Source organism: Fusarium solani (assembly GCF_023522795.1).
Source record: "Fusarium solani strain SB1 chromosome Unknown bctg00000003_1, whole genome shotgun sequence".
NCBI classification, from domain to species: Eukaryota; Fungi; Ascomycota; class Sordariomycetes; order Hypocreales; family Nectriaceae; genus Fusarium; species Fusarium solani.
Window position 1 is genome coordinate 4,047,821 of NW_027072154.1, and position 26,581 is coordinate 4,074,401.

At 52.0% G+C, this 26,581-nt stretch overlaps 10 protein-coding genes across 10 annotated transcripts; 8 read left to right on the forward strand and 2 right to left on the reverse strand.

Annotated features, from left to right (window-relative positions):
* Positions 1-460: 460 nt before the first annotated feature.
* Positions 461-1,086, forward strand: MRS44_006861 (uncharacterized protein; the record flags this gene model as incomplete). The annotated part of the gene is made up of 3 exons (XM_046274493.2): positions 461-637; positions 698-1,009; positions 1,057-1,086. The coding sequence occupies 3 exons, from the start codon at positions 461-463 to the stop codon at positions 1,084-1,086; spliced, it is 519 nt and encodes a 172-aa protein (XP_046139506.1).
* Positions 1,087-1,704: 618 nt separating this feature from the next.
* On the forward strand, positions 1,705-3,895 carry MRS44_006862 (uncharacterized protein; the record flags this gene model as incomplete). The annotated part of the gene is made up of 6 exons (XM_065621906.1): positions 1,705-1,749; positions 1,835-2,030; positions 2,085-2,390; positions 2,441-2,644; positions 2,695-3,270; positions 3,321-3,895. The coding sequence occupies 6 exons, from the start codon at positions 1,705-1,707 to the stop codon at positions 3,893-3,895; spliced, it is 1,902 nt and encodes a 633-aa protein (XP_065477978.1).
* Positions 3,896-5,385: 1,490 nt separating this feature from the next.
* MRS44_006863 (uncharacterized protein) lies at positions 5,386-7,378 on the forward strand (the record flags this gene model as incomplete). Its single annotated transcript, XM_046271968.2, has 2 exons — positions 5,386-5,875; positions 5,922-7,378. 2 exons carry the CDS (start codon positions 5,386-5,388, stop codon positions 7,376-7,378), a joined length of 1,947 nt encoding a protein of 648 aa, XP_046139504.2.
* Positions 7,379-8,795: 1,417 nt separating this feature from the next.
* MRS44_006864 (uncharacterized protein) lies at positions 8,796-9,790 on the forward strand (the record flags this gene model as incomplete). The annotated part of the gene is made up of 2 exons (XM_046274492.2): positions 8,796-8,820; positions 8,868-9,790. The coding sequence occupies 2 exons, from the start codon at positions 8,796-8,798 to the stop codon at positions 9,788-9,790; spliced, it is 948 nt and encodes a 315-aa protein (XP_046139503.1).
* A 1,403-nt stretch (positions 9,791-11,193) lies between these two features.
* MRS44_006865 (uncharacterized protein) lies at positions 11,194-12,858 on the reverse strand (the record flags this gene model as incomplete). Its single annotated transcript, XM_046283764.2, has 6 exons — positions 11,194-11,379; positions 11,426-11,756; positions 11,804-11,865; positions 11,914-12,220; positions 12,266-12,504; positions 12,553-12,858. 6 exons carry the CDS (start codon positions 12,856-12,858, stop codon positions 11,194-11,196), a joined length of 1,431 nt encoding a protein of 476 aa, XP_046139502.1.
* Positions 12,859-14,808: 1,950 nt separating this feature from the next.
* Positions 14,809-16,288, forward strand: MRS44_006866 (uncharacterized protein; the record flags this gene model as incomplete). The annotated part of the gene is made up of 6 exons (XM_046281845.2): positions 14,809-14,950; positions 15,001-15,236; positions 15,289-15,482; positions 15,531-15,876; positions 15,926-16,047; positions 16,096-16,288. 6 exons carry the CDS (start codon positions 14,809-14,811, stop codon positions 16,286-16,288), a joined length of 1,233 nt encoding a protein of 410 aa, XP_046139501.2.
* A 1,113-nt stretch (positions 16,289-17,401) lies between these two features.
* MRS44_006867 (uncharacterized protein) lies at positions 17,402-18,862 on the forward strand (the record flags this gene model as incomplete). Its single annotated transcript, XM_046268041.2, has 3 exons — positions 17,402-17,757; positions 17,813-18,242; positions 18,296-18,862. 3 exons carry the CDS (start codon positions 17,402-17,404, stop codon positions 18,860-18,862), a joined length of 1,353 nt encoding a protein of 450 aa, XP_046139500.2.
* Positions 18,863-19,445: 583 nt separating this feature from the next.
* Positions 19,446-21,236, reverse strand: MRS44_006868 (uncharacterized protein; the record flags this gene model as incomplete). Its single annotated transcript, XM_046272476.2, has 1 exon — positions 19,446-21,236. The coding sequence occupies one exon, from the start codon at positions 21,234-21,236 to the stop codon at positions 19,446-19,448; it is 1,791 nt and encodes a 596-aa protein (XP_046139499.2).
* A 1,718-nt stretch (positions 21,237-22,954) lies between these two features.
* MRS44_006869 (uncharacterized protein) lies at positions 22,955-24,655 on the forward strand (the record flags this gene model as incomplete). The annotated part of the gene is made up of 2 exons (XM_046279831.2): positions 22,955-23,112; positions 23,167-24,655. The coding sequence occupies 2 exons, from the start codon at positions 22,955-22,957 to the stop codon at positions 24,653-24,655; spliced, it is 1,647 nt and encodes a 548-aa protein (XP_046139498.2).
* A 579-nt stretch (positions 24,656-25,234) lies between these two features.
* MRS44_006870 (uncharacterized protein) lies at positions 25,235-26,507 on the forward strand (the record flags this gene model as incomplete). Its single annotated transcript, XM_046268031.2, has 2 exons — positions 25,235-26,273; positions 26,320-26,507. The coding sequence occupies 2 exons, from the start codon at positions 25,235-25,237 to the stop codon at positions 26,505-26,507; spliced, it is 1,227 nt and encodes a 408-aa protein (XP_046139497.2).
* Positions 26,508-26,581: the final 74 nt, after the last annotated feature.

Genomic DNA, 26,581 nt, shown 5'->3' on the forward strand with positions numbered 1-26,581 from the left:
GTGGAGCCAGGGGACGCAGGGGGCGTATTCTCTGCGAAGCTATCATTTGGGGGGAGAAATTAATGTCTACGGAATCGTAGCGCTTCAGCGGATATTCATACAAAGTTTGCACATGATCAGAGGCCTTGCGGGCGACCTGCGTGGGATTCAGTCGCAAAATCCAGTGTCGTCAGCAAAACTTTTGAGCTTGAGGAGAGTTGAGGACGCACGCCCTGAACCTGGCTTGGGGCTAACCGAAAAGGGCCGACACGCGCCTGGCGTGCGCCCTTGATGCCTGAGGCACCACTTTTCGGTTGAGAATCATCACAGCCTCGATTGGCTACAGCTTCAACACAGAGCCATCACCTCACGTCACAGAGCAATTGGGCGCCGACGACACTGTCCCCTCGCCCGAGGTGCGTCGCTCCGAAGCCATTGAGACATGGTCAATTGGTCGCGCTAACTCTTTGTCCCTCTGCAGATGCTCCCTCAACGAATTGTGCGGGCCTCGGCCCTGCGCAGCGGCATGACGGCTGCTCGACGACTGCCCACCATCCAGCGACGAACCTTCCTCCCCCACTCGTACACCGACAAGAAGGTCATCGACGCCAAGTACCCCGATGGTCCCAGCCTGACCGAGGCCGAGGATCCCGGAATGGTCAGTGAAGACTGGCAAAGCGCTCAAAACGAGCCGAGGAGCTGATGGATAATATCGCAGAACGGCGGCTACATCAACCCACCCCGAATCAAGCGTCAGTTCCGTGACCCCTACGGTAGCTGGTGGGATCCCCAGGAGCGACGAAACTTTGGCGAGCCCATCCACGAGGATAACGATATGCTGGGTATCTTTTCTCCCTGGGAGTACACCTGGACCACGACCGGTCCCGGTCTGATCATGGTCGGCACCTTTCTCGCCGTCTTCTTCAGCGTCACCGGACTGGTCTACCTCAACTACCCCGATTCGCCCGCCTACCCCCGAGAGTTTGAGGGTGGCCTTGAGCGAGAGCTGGGTGGCCCCGGAGCCACGAGGGTAGGTCAAGCAGCTCGTAGGTTGTGCATGTGCTAACAGTGGAACAGGCCCGGATGGAGGGTGATGCTGACCCTTGAGTAGAAAATGCTCATTTGTACATAAGAAAGAATGGAAGGGTTCAATGCAAGATCAACCGATGTTTGAGTACCGCGTAGCCGAGAATTGCACTGTGGATCAAGGCGAATTGCATGATGCGCGTGGATGTGATGAACTGTTGTTCCGACTGACCATGTTGAACGATAGCGTCGCGATTCCTGAATGGAAGCCCATGATCCCGGAGTCCTGTACACGTTCTCTCGTCACAACCACCAGGCAGCCCAAGTCGGACATTTCGATCCGAACCACGGCTGGAACAAGGGGTCACAGCCTGCTCAGACGCCCAATGTTGCCCCGTCCTATGGCCGCTTCTGGTTGAGAATGGAAGCTCCTTCCGTTCAAGATCCATCCGTGTTCCAGTGAAGTGAAGCCCCTAACACAGCCATCCTGAGATCTCAATATCGAATGATGTCAGTAACCTTTGTACTATTGCTGTCAGAAGTCCCAGACCTATATGAGGCTAAGCGGCTACTTACAAGCCTAGATCCGCCGCTTTTCAGCCGTGATGCTCTTCATCAATGGATTGACTGTCTATCTGCCTACCCACCTACATTCACATGCCATCCCACCTGGCTCCTTCCCAGCATTGCGAAGCCATCATGGCTTGCGCACTCAAGTCACGGGACAAGCTGCTTGCCATGCCCGTAACTACCTCAGCACTCGCTGTTCTCCTCGTGCAAGGCCTTCGCAAAACATGATCCTCATCCCTCCTCTGCTTGGATTACCTAGCACTCCACGACTGACTTTCCTTTCTTCCGATCTGCATTGTCTTGCAGTATCGCCCTTTCTTGGCACCTTCATCACCTCTTGGTCACCTCTTCTGTGAAGATGAGGTACGAGGATTGGGATGTCCTTCTTTTCCCACGAGACTGCGGTATTCCCTTTAGAGAGTTCGGCGTCACCTGTCAGGTTGTTCAAGATACAGGTAAGAGGATGCTCCCTGATGCCTAGCTTGCCACATCTAAACTCGTCCTTCCAGAGTTCGCACACATCCACGGCATTTCTGGTTTGCCGACTGTGAATTGTTTTGTGCCCAGCCTCGCACCAGGAGCACCATTTCAAATCTCGATTCACTCATGGAATACTCCCACCATCAGTCAATTCACCAAATCATGCTCCAAGCATGTCAATGATGTCAAGTTCGAGACGAGGCTCTTCATTGATGGGCGTCTTGTTGCGTACGTCGTTCCTTGCCTTGCTTGGGTAGCTCCAGTTCTTACCACTCCCAGTTCCACCTCTTTGAACCGACAGTGCGATTGGCCGCATGTCATTGCGAACGGCTTTAGTAACGAATCATGTGTTCATCTCAAGGTAACCTACTAACTCCAGGTACAGATTTGTCCAAGAATGGAGATCTCGAACCGCTCAAGTTTCCTGTCTTTCAGCAAGAAATCCTTCAGCAAAGACAACGAAACGTAGGCGATGCCCTCGGCCGCATCAGACTCGTCATCAGTGAAGGATTTCCGCGCGATTCTCTGACCGTACCAATGGAGAGAGTCAACAACATTGTCGCCTTTTCTTTTCAGCATGCACCCCAAGGTTTGTCCGCACCTTTAACCTAGTCCTCGTTCGTTAACCTTGGGTTCTAGAACTCCTAGAAGGAGTAGGGATTGCTTGGCCAAACTCTTCCATGTGGCAGCGATCCCCGAATACGACGTCGATGTCCGTTCCTTCGTTCCCGTTCAACAATGTCAAAACCCACGCCCACTCTCCACGACTCCGCTCGAATGGCCAACAGAAGGCCCTGGCAGGGCTTGCAATTCCCATGGCTCAAAGTCCCATGTTCAACGTGGCGACAAACCATGTCGAGGAACCAACACAGGCGAGCTACATAGGGCCTCTGCCGAACACGGATGAGATCCCTGGCTGCAGCGACATTGTCGATTCGTTTGATGACACAAACGCATATTTTGATTGGCCTGGTAAGGTTGGGCCCGGGCTGAACAATATTCCACAGCAGTTTACTCCTGCCGTGTCAAAGTCAAGTCACAACTGGGAACTGGGTGAGACCGGCACTGAACGCAGAGGTTCGGTCCGGGATTCCTCAGGGAGCGGATCTGATGAGACCCAATTCCCTTCTCTGGCTTTTTCTATTGACGACGAGGATCCCAAAGTACTACCCAAAACCCTCAGCACGCCCATACTCGCCGAGCGGAACCAGCCAGGTCTGACATGATACCCTTTGCCGTTCAAGCATGACACTAACAGCAGGCAGTTCCCTTCCCAATCTTCCCGCATAATGCCGTGTTACCTGAAGACCTTGCTCTCTCCTTGACAGCTTCCCTTTTGAGTCAACCTATGCCATTGCAACCTCACGCTCCACCGACACGTACTTCAACGCCTGAGGTGCGGTCCCGCAAGGAAAATCGCAAGCGGCATTCAACATGCCCCATCCCGTCAACGCTGTCTACTAGTACTACTGTTGGATTGGATCATCATGATCAGCGAAAGGTGTCTCAGCAGCTGTACATCCCATCAAACGGCAGTATCCCGCTTCCCCTCGCCCAATCTCGAACGCGAAGCCCTCACAGTCCTCACCCAGACCTGACCAAGAGGTCACATTCGATGAGCAAGTTTGTCAGCGCTCAGACTTCATCGACTCAGAGTAGCCCACGGGAGTCCCCCAATCCCGAGAATAAGGCTTCAGCTGAAAAGGGCAACAAGCGATCTCGCAATTTCCCGCCAGGGTCCACGAAGCCTTTTGAAGATGACGAGGATGAGCATCAACGAGCAAGTCCTCGTATTCGACTGAGCCCACTGGCAGAGGGCCACCCACAAGACGGGGCGTGATCGATGTCCTCTTGATGTTGGTCTCGTGTATAATATGCTGACCACGATATTCTTCCTGTGTGTATGTCGTGTATTTCTTTGTTTCTCCCTACACCGTTATGGCCTCTGTACGTTGTCTATGATATGCCCTCCCATGATCATATCGTTGTAATAACTAGTCGAACTCCCCAATGTTCTGGAAGCGCAAGTTTGGGGTTTTGAACGTGGCGAATACCAGAATCGGTACACCAATTTGTCAATACAAATACTTTTGAGATCCCTGACTTCTTGTGTGCCTTCGGAACTGCGGCTTATCGATGCTTGTGTGCTGATTGTAACACGCAACCTCGCCCTTTTGACTCGGGTTGGAGTAGAATCCTCCGGACCCGTTACAAGCTGACTTGTATGGGCTCCTACAGACCGTTCCTGATCACATCCCCCACTCGAGGTGTTGAGAGTTAATGCCCATTTCCTCGGCCTCGGCTTTTGTTCAAACTCCGGTATGTTGCGAAACATCAGACAAGTATCCATTCCCTCTGCACCTGGCCGCTTTCTGAGCAGACTGGGACTTGTTGGTCAGGGTAACACAACTTCTAGACCTTGTACCTCGGTTCTGATGTGGCATAGTAGGCTAACGCCAAGTCGATAGAGAGCAGATGCCAAGGTAGAAGGCGTGGTCTTGCATACCTCGTCCGCTTAAGGCTGCTCCAAACGTGATCGATGAGATTGATAGCTTTTCTTCTGTTGTCAATGGCTTCTCGCTTCTAGTCAAAACGATGCAGCAAGCCCCCATTCTATTCACGCGACCAACCCCAAAAAACAACATTGGTATTCATCATCCGCAGTCTCTCATCATCTCGATGTCGAGTCTCCTTACTCAGATGGGCAGGAGAAAGTTTGATTGCCTTATTGGCCGGTCCTAGAGATACGGGAAGTACGGCAGTCATATTATGACAAGATTCAGGCATCCCAACAACACCGGCTTCCGGGCTCCGCGGAGTCCTGGCACGGCTTGTTGTGTGGTGAGTGTGGGCTACACGATCTCACCGTGGCACACCTGCTGAGCGATGCCACTGAAGCCATCACCATCCCTTACATTTTCTTCTCTGGCGCTGTGCCAAAGATGCCAACACCATCCACTAAGGCCACAGACCGCCACACCTTGTACTCCAAAAGGCATGCTGGGTCACGACTGCGAGTGTAGATCTTGCTGCAAGCCTCCGCCTTGCTGTCATCTCGCCCGGTGAGAATCAGCTCCGATGTGAGACGAGGTGAACAATAGGCGACTCAGCAAGGTAAAAAGACTCCGCTGTGTCACATTGTGCCGCATCCTCTTCACAACAGAAGCTGACAGAAGATTGGAAGGGCGGCACTTTAACACGCGGATGGAGCAGCTTAAAGGGACATCTCCCAGGTAGAAGCATGAGGTTCAGCACTATCCCTAGAGTTGAAACCAGTCATTGAGAAGAGTCGCACTGGTTGCGCGATAACCCATCAAAATGGCTTCCATAATGTCAGCCCCGGACTACTCGATGGCCGCGACATCTCGGTCACGCCTCAGCATTCGCCTTCCAAGAGAGTCTCTATACTCGTCCCTCCAGGCATCGTCTCAATACTTTCACTTTGACTCGGAAACAGCCAGGCTAGCCAGGAATGCCAACCAATGGCTCACTTCAAACCGAGACTCGAACAAAGACGATAGCGGCGTCAGTCGACCGTCTTCTATCGCACCAAGCCACTTTAGCGTTCGTTCCCTCCCTATCGACTATGAGGTTCCCGAGCCGGATAGAAGACCTCATCCTGTCATGGGCTCGGTTCGGTACAGTGATATCCGGCCGCGATCTGCTGCCCCAACAGAAAGCACAGAGAAGCTACAGCCTTCTCCAGGTGGTGTGAGAGAAGATGCGACAAACGTGGTAGATGATACGGTGTATCCGACGGGCATGAAACTCGCCCTAATCACACTGGCTCTCTGCTTGGCCGTCTTTGTCATGGCACTCGGTGAGTAGCTCATCCAGATAAGATGAATATTGTTGACATGTTGTAGACAACTCCATCATTGCCACAGCCATCCCAAAGATCACAGATGCATTTGGGAGCCTCAACGACGTGGGGTGGTATGGCTCAGCCTACATGCTTACAACAGCCGCCCTACAGCTGTTCTTTGGCAAACTCTATACCTACTGGAGCATCAAGTGGACCTTTCTTGTAGCCATCGCCATCTTTGAGGTGGGAAGCTTCATCTGTGGCATCGCCCCAGATAGTGTCACGCTCATTGTGGGAAGGGCCATATCTGGAGTTGGCTCTGCTGGAATCTTTTCTGGGGCACTCACCATTCTGGCCTTCTCCTGTCCCCTTCACAAAAGGCCGATGTACACGGGCCTCATCAGCGGTATGTGGGGTATCTCGTCGGTCGCAGGGCCGCTACTAGGAGGTCTCTTTGCCGACAAAGTCTCATGGAGATGGTGTTTCTACATCAACCTCCCCATTGGGTTGGTCACTGTTGTTGTCATCTTCTTCTTCTTTCCCGACCCGGAGCGCGACATTGAGCCTGCGACCTGGCAAGTCCGTGTCTGGCAACTCGATCCTATCGGGACTTGCATCTTTATACCAGCCACTGTATGTCTGCTTCTTGCTCTTCAGTGGGGCGGTATCGAATACGAATGGAGCGACTCAAAAATTACGTCGCTTCTCATGCTGTCAGCCTTCTTGCTTATCATCTTTGGATTCGTCCAGTACAAAATGGAGGACAATGCCACGGTGCCTCTTCGCATCTTTAAGATGCGTACGGTATGGGCGGGCGCATGGTTTGCCTTCCATACAGGAGCATGCTTCCTCACAGCCATGTACTTCTTACCGATATGGTTTCAAGCCGTTCTTGGTCAGTCAGCCATCATGTCTGGAGTCAGTAACCTCCCCATGCTTCTCGGCATCGTCTGCTTCGCCATTATTTCCGGTGCAGCCGTCACGGTTTGGGGCTACTACACGCCCTTCATGATTGTCGGTGGCATCCTTATGGCCATTGGTTTCGGTATCATCACCATGTTTGAAGTCAACACAGCAAAGGCCGAATGGATAGGATACCAACTCCTAGCAGGGATAGGCGTGGGCATGTGCCTACAACAACCCCTAATCGCGGTGCAGGTAGTCTGCGAGATGGTCGACATGCCCACAGGCACAGCACTCATCGTGTTTGCCCAGACTCTCGGTGGCGCGCTGTGCATCACGGCCGGAAACACCGTCTTCACCAACACCCTCGTGGACAAGATCCGCGAGTATGTGCCAGGGTTAGATCCTTACTTTGTTCTAGGGACGGGTGCAACAAACATTCGCAACGCCATCCGTGCGGATCAGCTTGATAGTGTTGTTTTGGCTTACAATGATGCGTTGACGACAAGCTTTTATGTCGGGGCTGGAACGGCGGCGGCGGCTTTTGCTGGGGCGTTGTTGGTAGAGTGGAAGAGTGTTAGGGGGAGGAACATTGAGTTGGCTGGGGGTGCGTAGTAAATGGATGTTCTTTGGAAGAGATGGTTTGTGATGGTAGCGAGGCATACGTATGAGATAAGAATGAGTGTGAAGCAAGAATGGTAGTGTGTGATGAGATGTGCACCACGGTGACACTTGCTATCGCGATGAGCAATCACAAGTCTTCAAGCACGGTGCCATCGAAGGGGCAATTCCCTGTGTTATTACGATGCCGAGGAAGAGGAAGAAGTGTCCATTTACCCAACCTTGAACCATCAGTCCTCTGTCAGAGAGCAGCCCAACACCTCGGTTAGATCCGGAGTCGAGTGGAGGACACTAGAGGGTCAATATCTCCGCTGATTCTCAACAAGCCCCAACATCCGGTATGGTGTAGTGGCTAACATTTCGCGCTCTCATAACCTGAGGGAAAAGTACCGCGGAGCCCAGGGTTCGATTCCCTGTACCGGAGTTTCTTTTTGCCGTTCTCAGCAATCTTTTGCTGGTTCTGTGCGAGTTGGTGATGAGATCCATGGTGTTGAACCAGACAGACGGGATCTGTATAATAGTTTCCCTACTTATGGTTCTATAATATCTTTTACTTATGCGCGAAAGGGTTAGTTATCATGCATAATACTTGACAACAAGCTGGATAGACTGGTTGGTCTGGTTGAGTGAGTTGATAAGGCGCGTGAAAATCCCGCGCGTTCTCCTATGGTCACGTGACTCTACCTGGACAACAGATATGTCATTTCTCCAGCAGGAAACTCCAATTGGCATGGCAATAACTATCTATGTGTGCCAGATTCCAGAGGCGTTACTATACGTATTATGTTATCCATCATTATCACTTCCTTCATCTGTCAAGGTTGAGTAAGGTAGTGGTGTGAAGTAGTGTGCGGGTGATACCGTGTCTAATTGGAAGTTCCATCTGTCGATGTCCTCTTTGCCCCAACTATCTCGGAGGCCATAAGGCAACAGACATTATAGCAAAAGTAAAGGGTAAGATTATTCGATGAATTAAAACACTTCCAGATTAAATGAAAACCGTCAATTGGACGATTGATGAAGGAAATCTTGTTGTTGACAAACCGGCCCAACTACCCTAGATCTTGACCCCGAAAACTCGCTGACAAACCTCTGGTTGTCATTTACGCCCGAAGGATTGGTCGATTTCGCCTTTTCAAGGGGATATTGCTCCATTCATTGGCCAACATACGTTTGTAGATCCACAACAAAGGGTGTCTTGCGATATCTCAGGATGCAATAGGCAAGATTCCCCTGCCATCAGGTGAGTCAGTCGAACCTACAGACGGCCGAGGTCGCAAGAATAAAGTGTGTGCAAGTGGTCATGACTTGATCTTGACGTCTTAAGAAGTGGCTTCGTCCCACTGTTGAGCTCTACCTTGATTACACCAACACCAACACCAACACCAACATTTACCATCCAATAGCCACCATGTCTGCTTCAGAGGCCTCGTACGGTAGGTTCAGCTACTAAAACCCGTGGTCGCGCATGCTAACCACGCAGTGACCGTCGATGTCTTTACCAACAAGAGGTACACCGGCAACCAGCTCGCCGTCGTCGACATCAACAATGTAGACCTCACCGCCACGCAGATGCAAAAAGTCGCTCGCGAATTCAACTTTTCCGAGACCATCTTTCTGCGCCAGCCCGAGTCCGGGACGCCCCAGATCCGCATCTTTACTCCCGTCAACGAGATGGAGTTTGCGGGGCACCCCGTTATTGGCGGTGGTCACGTCTTGTTCCGCCAGCTGCTGTCGGGTCCGGATGCAAAGCCGCTGGAGAAGGAGTCGATTGACGTGAAGACAAATGCTGGTGTCGTGACTCTTAAGTATGATGTCAAGGCCGAGACGGTGGCTGCTCAGATCCCACACAATGTGCACATTCACGAGGTAAAGGCCTCAAAGAAGGCTATCCTCGACACGCAGGGTAGCCTAGCTGCTGCAGCCGACACTTTGAAGGATTCTTACCCCATTTCGTCAATCGTCAAGGGCGTCACTTACGTCTTGGTCGACTTTACAGACCACCCCGACAACTTTGCCGGCGTGCTCCCCGGCCCATGCCCCGACGTTCCTCTTGACAGCGAGTGGTCTCCATCCTTTGTTGGAACCATGTATTACCGCGTCCTAGGAACACGCGACGAAGAGGGCCGCAGGGTATACGACCTCCGCGTGCGCATGATTGCCATCAACCTCGAGGATCCCGCCTGTGGCAGCGGTTCCTGCTCGCTGACGGCGTATCTCGCTCTTCAAGAAGGAGGAGCGAACAAGGCGTTCAGATTCTACCTGGACCAGGGGTCTGAGATTGGGCGGGACAGCAAGATTATCGTGGATATTGTGCTGGATGAGAGCGGTGATGGTATTTCTTCCGTGTTGTTGTCTGGACAGGCGGCGCCCGTGTCTCGAGGCCAGCTTTTGTTGCCAGAGTAAGAGCTGGGTTGAGAGTGACGATCGGGATGGGAATAACACAGTTTGCAACACTTCCAGGCTGGCGACTTTTATGCCCAAAAGATTCACAAAAAATACAACAGTCATAATTTGCAATAAAGACGCTCAAAGAAAACGCGCCAGATGGTTTGCAGGTACAGACCGGATGGTCATGGTGGGGATGGAGGTGCTTTGTTCGACACAGCGAATCACAACACCCACAGTTGCTCCTCCCACAAAGCTCTCCTCCCCCAGAGAATGCTGAATGAACATGGTCTAAACAATTGATCATAAAATGATTCCAAGTGAGCTGCCCAATGCTAGAAAGGATCAAAAAGACTCCAGTGTTGCCATGAAGAGAACACCAGCGTGACACTTCTCACAGACATCTCCGAGCACCCAATTTATGCCTCAGAACGCGCACTCACGCTCATTCATCGTCTGGAAGCCTGGGCAAACCTCACCAATGTCCCAGAGCCAAAAGAACCTTTCCACAACCGCAAAAAGGATTTCTATCTCCCATAAGCTCAAAAAGCAAAAGAATGGGCTCCGCCGGGGTTTGAACCCGGGGCCTCGTGCAGCTGAGAAGTTCCCAAAGCACGAATCATACCACTAGACCACGAAGCCAAGCTGTTTGATGACTGGAGGGCTGAAAATGAGGCATATGTGGCATTCCCACCCAGGGGCAAGGTTTCGAGGCAGAGTTTAACCAATTGCTGGACCCGCTCCGTGAAAAGTGGACCCGGTGGGCCCAATGTGTCATCACTTTCCTCTTTCGTTCTGTATTACCTCTTCTGTTCTTTGTCACTTCTCTGTAAAGATGGGGATACGGGAGTTTTCAACACTTCACTTCATATCCTCGAAGGAGGCTCTTTGAGTAAGGAAGTTCTATTCGTGTAGGTTTTGTCTCAGATGACAGCCTGTGATGGTGGAGTAGATTGGACCTCCACTGTGGAAGCCCCTGAAAAGAAGCCCACCAGGAACGTAAAGGCAGAGAATAATGAGACGAGATTTCGAGAAGAAATCGAGAGCGGGAAAAATTGAGAAAGGAATCGGAAATGAAAGCGCTTACGGGAAGAAGGGTATAATATAATGGGCGTTTTTACTTGATGCAAGGCTGTTAACTCGGGGGGTTTGTCAGAGACGGATGGTTAGGCACAATCAAGTAATCACAATTGAGCTTGAAGGATGTTTCTGTGAAAAACTGATTGTTGCATTATCAGATTAAGTTAGGCAATAAGACGTCCAAAGTAAGTACTGGCAGAGCAATCCACCAAATAAACCACCTCATAGAGGCATCAAGAAGAGTTATTCCATCAATCCATGTACCCTATAAGAGCACTCGCCCGTCATTACTCCTATCATTAACAGCTGTGCATCCGCCAAAGCCTCGCACCCGCGATCCCTTAGTAGTACTTGGGGTTCTTGGGGTCAGTGAGGTCAAAGATGACGGCGCTGTGAGGTCGGGCACCACCGCGGGTCTTGGTGAAGATGTCCTCAAAGTCAATCGTGCGGTTGAAGCTGAGGGAGCCGTCCTCGTTGATGTCGATCCAGTGACCCTTGTAGTCACCGGGAGTGTTGACGATGGAGATCTGTAAATGTTAGCGGTGTCAAGTCGCTGGAGTCATTGGTACTTACATCTCCACCCTGCACAAAGTAGCCAGTGACGAGAAGGTTCTTCTTGTCGGGAGAGATCTTGACGTAGTGGGGTCCGATGATGGGCTGGTCCTCATCGGGGTCATCCAGACGCTTGACGTTGTTGAGGTCGGAAATGTCGAGAGCAGCGACGTGGTTGCCGAGGGTGAAGGTGAAGTAGGCGAGCTTTCCGTCGTCCGAGATGTCAGAGTAGATGGCGAGGTTGTCCTTGGCCTTGTCACCAAAGTCGTAGAGGAGCTCGGCGACGCCCTGGTTGCCCTTGTTGTCCTTGCGGAAGGGGTAGATGATCCAGGCTTGGCCGGGGCCGACGGCACTATAGAGTGTTAGAGGCGGATGAGATGAAGGGTTCGGGTGACTTACGTAGCGATAGCAGCACTCTCCTTGTTACCGGGGATGAACTTGACGTCCTGAATACCTTGGCCCTGTGATTGATTAGATACTGCGTCTTTGTTGCATTAGAGGATACTCACCTTGGGGATGGTGATGGTAGAGATGATGGTGCGAGTGTCGAGGTCCCACAGGCGCAGGGTATCGGCCTTCTTGATACCAAGAGTGGGCTTGAGAATGGTGATGGGAACGACAAAGTCAGAGGTGAGAATAATCTTCTTGTCAAAGTCGACGCTGAGGCCGTGGGGCGAGAACTGCTCGCCGAGAATGTTGAGGGTACCCTTGACATCCTCGGGCCACTCGTGGATGATGTTGCCACCGGCATCAGTCTCAACAAGACGGCCAGGAGTAGTGCCAACGGCACTGCCCATGTAGGTGATGAAGAAACCACTACTTCCGTTAGCTGGGGTTCTGTGACAAGGAATAAGAACTTACCCCTCGGGCTTGGCTCGGATCTCGTCGACGATGGAGCTGAGAATACCTCGGTTGCTGTGGTCGAACTTGGGGTGGTAGGGGTCCGTTGTGTCAAAGTAATAGGCGGTGTCCTGAGTCTTTAGGAGAGACAGGAGACCACCGCCCACCAGGGTCTTGCCATCCAGAGATGTTCCGAGATGGTGAGGAGAGTTGCCACTGCTGGGGACATCGGTGATGTAGATGATTTCACCAAAGGTGTCCTAAACCTTGTCAATACTGCAACCAAGGTTGTGTGGAAGAATACTCACATCGTCCAAACTGGCAGTGACGAGGAAATCGGCATGCTTGTTATCACCAGCGCCAGTCCAAAAGTATCCAATCTTCTTGGGCTTGATGTTGGACACCTTGAAAGGGGGGCTATCCAAAGGAGGCGTGGGAACCTGCAGGATGGGCAGAGGAGGGGCATTGTCGGCCAAAGGCTCAGTAACACCCGGGATCTTGGGGATCAGAGGAGGAAGACTGAGACCTAGCCTCTTGTCGAGGTTGGCGGGAGAGGCCGAGACCTGAGCGGTCAGGGCTCCCAGGAGGGTGGTGAGGGAGATGAGAGAGGGCATGGTCAAAGAAGTTCCAATTGCTGTTTTCACTCTGTGATGAGGATGTGAGCAAGTTGATGATGTGAGCTGGAGTGATGAGAAAGTTTGAGGGAGTTTTAGAAGCATTATATACTTGGTGAACTGCCGGTTCCTTCTTGATGCCATCTCCTATTCATCAACACCAACCGCTCATCAAGAATTGTATCATCAAGCCTCACAAAGACACAATTCAACCTCATGATGCCCTTTTCATCTCACGGCTATCACAATTTCCGAAGCTACAGCCTCGCTGTTGCTGCTCTCTTCCTGAATGCCGTCTAGTCTGAATGGTGTCATGGCGAGAGATACCAGGCATCCGATCATTGTCGGTTATGATCTGCAAAGCGACTAGCAAGCAGCTGCGTCGGACTCTCGGTGATGTGACTTACCGGCAGCCGATGCGAACAGTCATTCGTTGAGAGACCTTGATGCCCGCCAGACTGGGACTGCCACGCTGCTCAGTTGCCTTGTTCAGAGTGCAACTATCCCCTGGACGTGCATGAACCGGACAGAAGAGGTAAGCTGAGACAGGCATACGGTAGACACGCTTGTCTTGTCTAGCTCGAGCCAACACGAGTGAATGTTAAGGTTAACGGCAACAACGTGTGTACCGTTGCGTGTCATTGAGTTGTCGTGGATATTTGGATCAACAGCTCTAACGGATGACATCACTTTCGGCGCGTATTGACCATGAGAAGTTAGGCCGGCATTTGAACTACACACTCTCAGCTCATAGGCAATCAGCCTTATGCCACCACCGACCTCCCGTCCTTCCGAGAGACCGGTAGTTGAGCAGTCCGACCAGGGGTCACAGCCAAGACGGCCCATTCGGGAGGTAGCTTGGCAGGCTAACACCCTTGCCTTTGCTCGATGCGTGAGGGATCTTCGCTGTAGCTTTGACTCTGGGGAGAAACGCCTTGTTAGGCGCGATTGCGACTTCCATCCCTTGTGAGCTGGCATACCGGGATCCACGCCGATGGACCGACGCGGCGCGGGTGCTGGTTGATGCCGCGATGGGTGTATCGTGGGGGTTTTACGGTCTGAGCTTGCCGATCAAAGTTTCTATCACACGGGTCTGCTGTCAAGTAGGTTACTCTCATGCAATGGGGTAGCCCTGGACAGTTGGCTCAAAGGTCCAACTCAACCAAGTCTTGAGCCCTCAGCCTCAGCCATATAAACTCACACTTCAACCAAGCCAAGCTGATCAACAGGAACAAGCCGTTGATACCAAAAACACAGGAGAAGATATTCATTACCTTGAATGTATGCTTATACGTGATTGCACAGCGCAAGCCTCTGATTCGTCCGCCCCGTCTTGAGCCTCAGCTAGCATCGCAGATCAATCACGTTATCCGCACTTGAATGTCGACAACCCCGGATTCACATTAACACTCACACAAAAAAGGACCTGTTTAAGACAAAAAGAGATCGTCTAATTTAGCAGGTAAACCAGAAAATAAGCGCGCTTGTATCCTTCTTGGCAGTGATGTTGTAGATCCTGTCATTCCGCACGCTCGGAAGGCTCCTGCGCCGGAAGACGGCTTCGTCGTGATGGTTGCACTCACGAGCACGACATGGCGGGTGTGGTAGGTAATTTGGTGGAAAAGGCGCAATTGTTAGGCGCTATCCGATGGGAACTTTTTAATCGATAGTTTCATAAGACATTGGCGATCATTGACCTTTTGAGAGACGGCAGGTGTTGTTCATCCCGCGTCGTGTAAGTGACGTCGGCAGTGAGAAATGTCGGAATTGAGGGTGCGAGTTGTTGACAATTTCCAGCGCGTTGATCGCGGTGATTGGAGAATTGGGGGAAGGACTTGAAGAGTATAAGATATCTGGTGTGGCACCTCTTGGTGGTTGTGTCATTCCTCACCAAGATACCCATTCCTTCACAGCTCAGTCTTTCTTTTGCTTTCTTCAATTGTCATCAAGATGAAGGGTGTATCTCTCATCTCCTCTGCCCTAGCTCTATGCTACGGAGCGCAGCTTGCTGCTGCAGCTCCCTCATCCGGTGAACCTGGCTTTCCCAAAGGCCAGCCGTATGATGGCAAGGGCAAGGGCAGCATCATCGTCGGTATGTTTTGCCCCTCAAATTTGCCTTGGTCATTACTCATGCAATTGCAGGCGGCACCAACAAGGAGCTTGATCTCCAGAACCCTGATAACCTCGGTCGTCAGCCTACGGATAACGGTGTTGTTCCTAACCTCAAATGGAGCTTCTCCGATTCCAAGACTCGTCTTCTGAAGGGTGGTTGGGTTCGTGAGCAAGTCATCCAGGATCTTCCCTCTAGCCATGACATCTCTGGTGCCCAACAGCATCTGGTCAAGGGTGCCATTCGTGAACTCCACTGGCATCGCGTTGTATGTTGCTCCCACGCCCTGCCGAGCTTCGATGGTGGACTAACACGTCTAGGCCGAATGGGGTATTGTCTACCAGGGATCCGTTCTTGTTTCTGCCGTTGATGAGAATGGTCGGTACCAAGAAGAGGTTCTCAACTATGGCGATATCTGGTACTTCCCGAAGGGAGCTGCCCATACCATCCAAGGTCTTGCCGATGAGAACGAGTACCTCTTGGTCTTTGACGACGCCGACTTTGACAAGATCGGGTAAGTCAGCCACCTACCTTAACACCAATGACTACTAACGAGTCACAGCACTACATTCATGGTCGATGACTGGATCAACCACACCCCCAAAGACATCCTCGCCAAGAACTTTGGCGTCGACCCCTCCGTCTTTGAGAACGTCACCAACCCGAACCCCTACATCCTCCCCGCCGAGGTCAGCAAGAAGAACGTCACCGACGGACCCGCGGGGGAGCTCACGGGCGACAGCTCCTTCGTCTACCGCACGTTCCAGCACGAGCCGGAAAAGATTGGCGGCACGGGCGGCAAGTTCTGGAAGATTGACTCGACAAACTTTCCGGCTAGCAAGACGCTTGCTGCTACTTTTGTTACGCTCAAGCCTGGTGGTCTGCGAGAGCTTCACTGGCATCCTAATGTATGTGGGATTGATTGTGTCTTGGGGATGTCTGACTGACGTGTGCTAGGCTGAGGAGTGGCTGTACTTTCATCAGGGCAAGGCCAAGGCGACTGTCTTTATCGGCAATGCCGCTGCCCGAACCTTTGACTTTTCTGCTGGTGACACTGCTGCTTTCCCCGACAACTCTGGGTGAGTACCCTAAAGTCTTGTGGCAAACCATTTACTAACACTGCCTAGACATTACATCGAGAACACCTCGGAAGACGAGGACCTCATCTGGATTGAAGTCTACAAGTCGGAGCGCGTCGCCGACATTTCTCTGACTCAATGGCTTGCCCTCACTCCTCCCGATGTTGTCGCTCAGACTCTCAATGTGTCCATTAGCTTTGTTGAGAGCTTGAAGAAGGAGAAGCAGGTCCTCATTGAGTAGATGTCCTGATTATTCACATGATGATCTCACGATGGAGTTGTGTAAACGACTCTGATGTATCTAGTTCTGATCTTGATTGATCGACTCTTAATTTAATTCTCATATCGTTGTTAAGCTACAATCGCAACCCTGAGATACTTCCCCGCGTCGATCCTGTAAAGGCATCAATGCTGCATCATGCCCAGGCTCTTGTCACACTCCCAAGTCTTGACTGAATACCCTTTATCGTCTTCGCTCTTCTTCATGTGACTTGGCACCCGTTTGTCGAGAACCACATCCCTCAAAAAGTGTCTGCCCTCGCCGAACTTCCCAAAACCTCAGCCCACCTACGAGGGGTGCTAGCCAGCCAGCCACCGCGTCGCATCACGACTCTCGCTTGCCCGAGTTAAGGTTATTTACGCCACGTATCTGTCGGAGTTTTAGAGTACACCGGTCCAAGACTTACTCTCGCATGAATCTGGCGGTCACGGGAAGGGCTGCGTGGGCTGACTTTTACTTGTTGGTGTGACTGCTAGTCTTTTTACTTGACCGGCAGGGCCGTTGGACTATTGAAGCTATTGACTGCTGGCGCGCAAGAGAAATCGATAAAGTTGTGCAGGCCATCAATCTCCGCGCATGGATCGAGTCTAGAACCTATTGTTTTTCGGCTGGGGGTGGACCAGGCGCCGCCACTCCCACTGCTCTTTTGACGACACTTCGGTCTTTAAAATCGTCCTTAGAACACGAGTCTGGGGTAACGATGCTATCATTCATCTAATATGCTTTAGAGCTCATGACGAAAGAACACAAAGAGAAGGCAGTGCGATGCAAAACGGCTCTTGGGGTTACAGCACATCGGAGAGTCTAGACCCTCAGACCTGGCAGGGGTGTTGGCGAGGTCCCACTGCATCGACCCCATAACCCCAGATAATATTGCCGTGCGTCGTCTTCAGCTTCAATATTCACGGCCCTAAGAGTTCAGCTTGCAACGTGGACCCGGATTCTTTATTTAGGCGAGGGAGTGAGTCTTGGCGGATGGGCGAGACCGCCAGGTGAGTGTATATATATCCATATGCCTCGTCGCAAGAGATTTCATCAACTCGGCTACCTTGGACATCTTCAACTCTTCCAATCATGCACTTCAATACCGTCGCCGGGCTCGCTTTGAGTCTCGCAGGTTCTGCCTCGGCTTTTTATACCCCCAAGCTGCCCCCTTCTGGCCTCTGTCCCAACAACCAGTATTGGGATACTGCCAAGGGTTGCAAGAATCTGCCGCCTCCCGCCAAGTGCTCGTCCTCTAACCAGTACTATGATACTCTCAAGGGCTGTGTGAGGGGAAAGCCTCCTAGCGGTCCTCCCGGTCTGCTATGTACCGTCGTCAAGACTTTGGTTACTGTGGCTCGTCAACAGCTGCCCGCCTCGTCCTTTTGCTCTTCCTATCTGAGTATCCCTCTCGTGACAAAGACGGCGACAGTGACTGCCTATACCAAGTATGATTGCCTCTCCACCCTTTTGTCTTCTCTCGCAGACTCTAACATCTCTTAGGGTTATCACCAACACCAACACCGTCACATCGGGCGTAACTACAGTCGTCGATTCGACAAAAACCATCACCGACGCTACCATAACCACAACTGTCATCGAGCCCAGCACTCTCTCAACCAAGACTACAAGCACGTCGGTCATCTCTGCCGTCACAACCACAACAATCACTGCTTGTGCAAACCCCGTCACCCGAAAGGCGAGGCGCGCAGTCAGCCCGACCGGCTACAAGAACGATCCCACGTGGTTGGAGGATCACGGCATCGATCCCTTGGGCGAAGAGAAGCGTGGCCTCATCCCTAAGCCGAAATGCTTTGCCAACTATGTTGACCCTGCCGCCGTCTCGTACGCTTGCAACTGCTTGAGTGTTCCAACCCGGACCACTACTTCAACCACCACCCTCCGCACCAAGACGGCCACTGCCGTTACCACGGTAGGCTCCCTTCTCGCCCTGAGTACAAGACTATCACTAACTCATGCTCCTAGGTCCCCTCGACTGAAAAGGCTACTGCTACCGAGAAGGCCACAGCCACTGACACCAAGACCAGCACCCAGCTCGTGGCCACTGTCTACACCGAGACGATCGTTGAGAGGTCAACCACCTACACCTCTACTCACACTGCGCTCTCCCCTACCTTTACCATGGTCGCCGCGAGTGGTAAGTGGAAGGGTAACAAGCTTTACGACCCCAACTACATGCGCTATACTGGCATCGACACTACCGGGCCCGTGCTTCTCTTCACCCTGAGCGACGATGGTACCCTTACGGCCCAGAACCAAGGACTGGCGGGCCAATTTGCCGTGTCCGACCCCAACGCGGGAAGCTACAACGCCATCCCGGCCTTCAAGCCCCTGTCTGGCGACCTGCAGAAGCTGGTCGTCACTGTCAGACAGGAGAGCGACGGCACTTGTCCTTTGTCGTTCCAGGGAGCGCGAGGCAGCACCAGCTTCGAGTGTGGCGTTTACTGGCGCGTGGGTAGCGAGGCTGATCTCGCCAGTTTCAGCGGCTGCAGTAGGATGGACATGATCGCCGTCGGCAGCGAGGATCAATAAAATTCCCGGGGCGTATGCATTGAGTGTTGATGAAGTATTGATGAAGTAGACGATATCAAGTATTATATATTCTCCCTATATATACCTATCTTAACGATTCCCCATTCTCTTGTCGTCTTCCTGTCGCTGGCTATTCTCATTCACTCTCAGCCTCCCATCGTTTTCCCTTGGGCAGGATAGCATCCGGCTGTCCGTCTTCATCGGCCGGCGTCGGGTCCACCTACCGACCTCCGACGGCCCCACATGGGAATGGCTCGGGGCCGATAATATCGGGCTTAGCTATCTTGCAAGTAGACGAGCTAAGTGATGCTTCTCTCTGGATCCAGGGTAGGATATCAGCCAGTTTTGGGCTTTGGCCACGATCAGCAGCCTCGTTATCTATTTGCCAAGACTCAGAGAGATATCTCCAGGGGTCATGTCCGCTATCACACCATGGGCTGGCCTTTGCCGTATGATCCATGGGACTGGCTACTTATCAGTTATCTACGGGTTCTAACTATTTGGTAACATAAAAGAACTCATGATACAGAGCACGCCGATAGATTTTGACACGATTTGTCAATTATCGAGTGGCGGTTCTATCTTAAGCAAGTGCACTCACAAGCCACGATGGCATCTCAGCATCATAACGACCACAGCAAGCTGCTTCTACACAACCAGCCAAGCTCCCAAAGTACATGCCCCTTCCCGTCAGTCCTGGTCCATAATGAGCATACTTTCCAGAGTTTGTCATGATGGTCTTTGCAGCCGGTGGAATCGCAGGCTCAGTGATCATGCACCAGCATGTATCAGTTAGGATCTGTACTCCAAATCGTTCCAGCTCGTCTATTAGCCCTGCTTGGCTGGCGAGACCGTATGTTGCGCGACTGCAGGTCACTATCATGGCAACGCTCGCCGACTTCTCTCGCCCTCGGCACAGAGCTGCGAGCTTTCTAATCTCAGAGAGGGAGAAGTGCGGATTTCCAAGAGACACTAGGTCTATAGGCTGATGTCTCGGGGCACTGTTCAGCTTTTCCCAGCACGCCATTAGTTCCGTAAAGTTCACCTCGACGGAAGTGAAATTAGGGGTAACCACAGTCTCCAGCGCGGTAGCTTCGGGCGTCACCCCAACGATATGGAACATCGGTGCACTGGAAACTGTAGCAAAAGCAGCACCGAATGCCTTCAAATCATCCTTTGTCAAACCAAACGACTCGAGTCCCACCACCACGGGGATCTGGCTCGTTGATAACGACCCCACGTAGTAGCCAAGCAAGGGCGGAAACGAGTCGTCGACCGCTTTACTGAACTCGAACCCCGAGATCTTGACACAGACCGAGGCCAGCCGGTTGGCATCGATATGAGGACCCCCTTTGGGTGCTCTCCCTGTCAGGGCGATGGAAATGTCGAGAAAGTCGGGATACTTCATGGTCCTTGCTCCGAGCACGCTGTTGGCATACACAACGGCATTCGACTCTGCCCAGGCCACCTGGTCACCTAGCTTCGGGGCGGTATCGAGCTGGTATGGTGCACAGGTAAAGGTCGGTCGTGCTCCCATATCCGTATAGGCCTTTCCAAGCCTATCGGCAGCTTCACCAAATGTCGTGTCGATTCCCAAGGCACGCCATCGTTTTTGATCGACTGAGATGGAGTTGAGGGACGTGGGGACTCGGACCTGGCCTCCCCAGTCCCGGAGTCTTTCTGCCAAAGCCAGAGTTGCAGGACCGGTATAAACACATCCGTCGACATGGACTTGTGTCACATCCATCAACTCGGTAGCGCCGAGTACATGGGCCATACGCAGTACTATGCGAATTGCCACACGTGATGCCTCTCCATAGTCGCCCTTGAGGAATGCCTCATCAAGGCTGGAAAGTTTGACACCCTCCAAAGTAGGCGTGGTTCCAAGATCTAGAGCATCCTCTTTGATATCGTTCGAAGAGCATGCTAGTTGTCTTGGCAGCTCCTTGGTAGAGACGTGGCCGTCATCAACGTAGATATCGCGACCATTGAACTTTAAAAGCTCCCGAAAGTCTTCCTTCTTCAGTACCACAACTGGAATTGATTTTTGAAAGACTTCTTCCGCAATCATAACTCCCAAAGTGAGAATATCCTCACGTCGTTCAAAAATCATTGCCTCGGGTGCCTTTCCATTGAGCAGAAGCTCCAGCACAATTCCGCTGCCCGTACAGGAGCCTCGACCTCCTGGAATAGCGAGGATCGAGTTTTGAAGACGTTGTCTACTCAAGGGATGGTGTCGGTCGATGATCTCGCTCTTGTGCGGGTCGACGCCTCCCCAGAAGCTGAGTTCGAGGTTGCTGGCGAGGAGCCTGCCCGTGGCCTTGCCTTGGACGTAGGCGGTTCCGGAAAATGTGAACTCGTCTAGAGACCCCATTATGTTCTTTTGGATTTCAAATCGTCAAAGATCGAGGCAAGTGTCTGCGCAGGGCCCGTAGTCGGACGGAAGATTACAGAGCCGTTCCTGATATCAACGTGAGCTATTTGTGTTGTGTGGTCAGCCAGGAAAAAGAGACTTACTGCAATATCAAGAAGTTTGTAAAGAGTTGAGGAGGCCCCAATAGTGTCACTATTTCGAACTAAATCGTCCAGAAAACCATCTTCTGATATCGGTGCAGTTATGTATACTCGAACCAAGCGCCCTCTACCTACAGAGGGGTAAGGGAACTAAGCCAAAGTGGAGCAGAAGAAAGGGCTCAAAGACGGCACAACGACACAGAGCAGACCAGTCTCTTTTCAAACTCAACAAGCTGTTTGTGATTCGCAAGATATGACGAAGAAAGTTCTAGTCACCGAAAATCCCCAAGATGGGAAATACCAAGGTATATAGACTTGGGCGCCACGTGACATCTCCGGATAACACATCCTCTGGAACCGGCAGGCGATTCCGGTAACTGTCAAGAGATTCCGGTTGGCGCCAAGCTCAACTGCCGTATTCTGTGTCTTGGCTACAGATTCATCAAGAAGTCTGCCTTGGCAAGTTTCAATCAACGTATTAAGTTGCAGACAACGCCGGTTGTTAGTTTTCATAGTCTGAACAGTTGAATCACCATTCTGGGGCGAGGAGAAAGTCTAGCGTCATTACCGATTTGGGTGATGAGTTGATACTCCATACGAGACAGCATCGATCTTGGAAAGATATTGCTCTCCGGTCTCGTGAGACTCTCCAAGGCTTATCGAGTTGATAAATACAGAACTTGAGATAATGTAGCCTGGGCACTCGTAGGGATAAGTGGCCTCGGAGCCCTGGACCAAGCTTTCTCAGCTGCCCATGACCACGTGGATCTACATCGTCCTTTGTAAGAACCTTGCCCTACTCGCAGCAAACAACCATCACAAGGCTAATCAACCTCGGCCTCGGGTCAAACTCGCTGTCTTGATAGTTCGTCGGTGCCGCAACCCGACCCTTCAGCTCAAATAGCCGACTACCACCATCCGCCACAACCAGGAGTTCCTCCCCCGTAGCATCCGAGGTGTGAGATAAGAATGACCCTTGTCCATCGTACGGTGAACCTGGACCGTCTTTATCACCCCGCATTACGCCCTGCCACTACTACAAGGGGAAGCGGTAAGCGATCCCGGGATTACCTTGTCAAAGGAGACTGCAACTATCTCGACCCACGTGGCTCCACCTTGGCAGTTGGCCGAGGATATCAGAAGGGGAGATGCCAATCAGCGCTATGGCCGTACATCCTTTATCTGGGTTGCCTTTTCCATATCTGTTAGGAGCGTAGCTCGTATAAGTCCGGGTGGACCTCCCGACATCATGGGGTCGCTCCCGACATGACGGGATGGCGTCCCGACGCTTCTTTGGAATCTGGGGTAGAGCAACAGTTCATGTCAATCAGCCTCAGTGGTCCACATGGTGAGAGCAGGCATGTCAGGATGCGAGGTGAGCTCCAACACCCTGGCTGACTCGAGTCATAAACCAATGGAACCCAAAGAGGACACAACATGATGTTATCTATAAATACTGCGACGTTGCACCGCTGGATGAGATGGGACACACTCAGCTTTGTCTTTGCAGGGCAGTGAGCAGCGGTTTTCAAGTCATTCAAGTCATTCTTCTGGAATTTGGTCGACACTCATCAAGTCATGGAGAAGGACATTGAAACAAAGGGGCAGGGGGATGTACCCCAGGATGTCAACTTCCGAGCCATCGCCGAAGGAACTTCTGATCTCGTCTACCAACATGATCAACTTGAACGTGGACTCAAGAGTCGACATATTCAGTTTCTCGCCCTTGGTGGAGCGTAAGTACCCCTGAACAACCCATGCCAAGAACCATGTTTAACTTGAATTTACAGTATCGGCACTGGTCTCTTTGTTGGTTCTGGTGTAACCCTCTCCATCGTCGGACCCCTGCCTCTCTTCTTTGGCTACATCGTCATGATGCTCATCGTGTGGAACATCATGAACAACCTGGCAGAAATGGCTACTCTGCTACCCGTCAAAGGTGTCACAGTCCCGTACTTTATCGATCGGTTCGTCTGCCCGAGCTTGGGCTTTGCTGCTGGCTGGAACTACTGGATGGCTTATGCGTTGCTCATCGGTGCCGAGGCCTCAGCTGTCGCCATTCTCTTTGACTACTGGAATACGAACGTCCACTCTGCTGTCTGGCTGACCATCTACCTTGTCGTCATTCTCGGCCTCAACATTATCGCCGTTTCCTTCTTTGGAGAAGCCGAGTTTTGGTTTGCTAGTATCAAGCTCATCACCATCGTCGGCCTGATTCTCACTGGTCTGGTCATTATGCTTGGCGGAGCCCCCAACGGTGACCGGATTGGCTTCAGATACTGGAACAACCCCGGTGCTGTCAAGACGTACTTGGTCCACAGCAACAAGAACACGGGTCGCTTCTTGGCTTTTTGGACGGGCATCATCCGAGCCGGTTTCGCCTACATCACCTCACCCGAACTGATCGCCGTGGCCGCCGGTGAAACCATCGCTCCCCGTCGAAACATTCCCAAGGCAGCAGGTCGCTTCGTCTACCGTCTTGCCATCTTCTATGGCCTGGGATCACTGATGATCGGCATCATTACCCCATCAAACGACCCCAACCTCCTCAACCCAGAGTCCAACGCAAACTCATCCCCCTGGGTCATTGGAATCCAAAACGCTGGCATCGGAGTTTTGAACCACATCATTAATGCTGCCATCTTGACCTCGGCCTGGTCTGCCGGAAATGCCCTGCTATACGCAGGAAGTCGTGTTCTGTACAGTCTCGCGATCAACGGCCAAGCCCCTCATTTCCTCAGACACACCAACAGAAGGGGTGTTCCTTGGGTTGCCATTCTATGCACCTGGTCCATTGGTATTCTGAGCTTCTTGAACGTCAACAACAGCGGTGCCAAGGTGTTTACTTGGTTCATGAACCTTACAACCATCAGCGGCTTCATTGCCTGGATTCTCATCATGATCACCTTTATCCGTTTCCGCAAGGCGCTAGAGGTCCAAGGCCTTATGCACACGCTGCCCTACAAGACAAACCTGCAGCCTTATGCAACATACTTCATGTTGGTCCTACTCATCCTTCTCACCCTAACCAACGGATTCCAGGTCTTCTTCCCTGGCAACTTTAACGCATCCGACTTCCTTGCTGCATACATCACTCTGCCCATCTTCCTTGCCCTGTACATTGGTCACAAGATATATAGCAGGTCTTGGCGGTTTGCGTATCCTGTGGAGGAGGTGGATGTCGTCACCGGAGTCAAGGAGATGGAAGAGCTGGCAGCATTGGATGAGCGCCCAGTCCCCAAGAATCTCTGGCAAAAGATTTGGTTCTGGATTGCTTAGGGTGGCTGTTGAAGAACTGTCTTGATTGTGTTGGAGGTCGAATTTAGTATCGCTACTTGACTTGATGCGTTTTCTCTACCGTTCAAGTTATTCTCGTTGTCGAGTGTGAATAGCACTATGTGAAAGAAAGCCACGGCTCATTATAATACCAAGATCGAACGCCCTATGCATGTTGCTATTGAATTCATCCGTGCCAATGAATTAGCCGAGTAGCATCTTTAACTCTAAGAGCTTGGTTTGCTTATTAAAGCCGACTTTAAGCGCTTTATAGCTTCGTCTTACTCGCAGATTAAAACAACAAACCAGCAATCAACATCAGCAGCTTCAGGTCAATGCCTTATCATCAATTGCCATGAGTACCCCCACACAATGTAGACACCTCGAGATTATCTAGATTATCTATCAGGGTGCGCGGGTAATGAGGATCGTCCCGACATCGGGACCGGGCCACTTGCGTCATTCGGTAAAGCTAGGCCGAGCTCCGCTGTAGCTCCCGTCTCGGTAGGTACTGAAACCCAACCTCGCAGTTTAACCCTCGAATTATCTCTCAACCATAAACACCACGACACGTTTTCCAAGATGCGCGTCGCTTCACTCGTCGGTGTTCTCGCCTCGGCATCTCTCGCGCTCTGCTCTGGCCAGCAGCAGCCCCTCGGCGCACCAAGCCAAGCTCCCCTCTCGAGCGATGCCCCCACGTACCGATCGGAGCTTCTGAGCTTGCACAAGTCCCTGATTGAGATCTCGTCCATTTCTGGGACTGAACACGATGTCGGCGAGTGGCTCGAGTCTTATCTAGCTGGAAAGGGCTACTCCACGTCGCGCCAAAAGATCCGCCCTTTCGAAAATACGCCTCCAGGCAAGGATCGGTTCAACGTGTTGGCATGGCGACCGAGCGACGACTTTGATCCCAAGGTGGCTATCAGCAGTCACATTGACGTCGTCCCGCCTCATATCCCGTACGGAATCGAAGAAGGCGAGATTACAAAGGAGACTAGAATCTCTGGTCGAGGAAGCGTCGACGCCAAGGGCAGCGTCGCAGCACAGATCACCGCCGTTGAGGAGCTATTCAAGGCAGGCAAGGTTGACGCGAGCAAGCTGCTGCTTCTCTTTGTCGTTGGCGAGGAAAAGACTGGCGACGGCATGCGAGGCTTCAGCGATGCTCTCGCCAGCAAGGAGCTTCCCTACAACCTTGACGCCGTCATCTTTGGAGAACCGACCGAAAACAAGCTCGCCTGCGGACACAAGGGCGCTCTATTCTGTGATGTCACCACCAAGGGCTTCCCTGGACACAGCGGTTACCCATGGCTCGGAAAGTCGGCCAACGAGCTCATGATCCGTGCCTTTGCCAAGATCCTCGATACGGACCTTGGTACCAGCGAATTGTTTGGAAACACGACTGTCAACATTGGTAGCTTCCACGGAGGAGTGGCGGCGAATGTCATTCCTGAGCAGGCTGTTGTTGGACTGGGTGTGCGAGTCGCCAGTGGAGAGCAGGAAGACGGACACCAAATCGTCCATGACAAGATTCAGGCCATCTTTGACGAGATCGACAAGGATGCCTTTACCTTTGACTGCAGCCACGGATACGGTCCCGTCAAGGCCAACTGTGATGTTGAGGGTACGTCTCTCAAACCACCAACCCAACGTTTACTAACATTCGCCAGATTTCGAGACCATCGTCGTCAACTACGGAACCGACATTCCCAATCTCAAGGGCGATCAAACGAGGTATCTATATGGCCCAGGAAACATTCTGGTGGCACATGGCGCGCAAGAAAACGTGACCGTTGCTGATCTTGAGACGGCTGTAGAGGATTTCCAAAAGCTGATCCTCCATGCGTTGAAGCAATAAGCTGTCCCTGCCCAAAGGAACCCAATTCCACCCGCTCTAGTCTATGTTGGATATGATGCCTCCGTTCTATATAC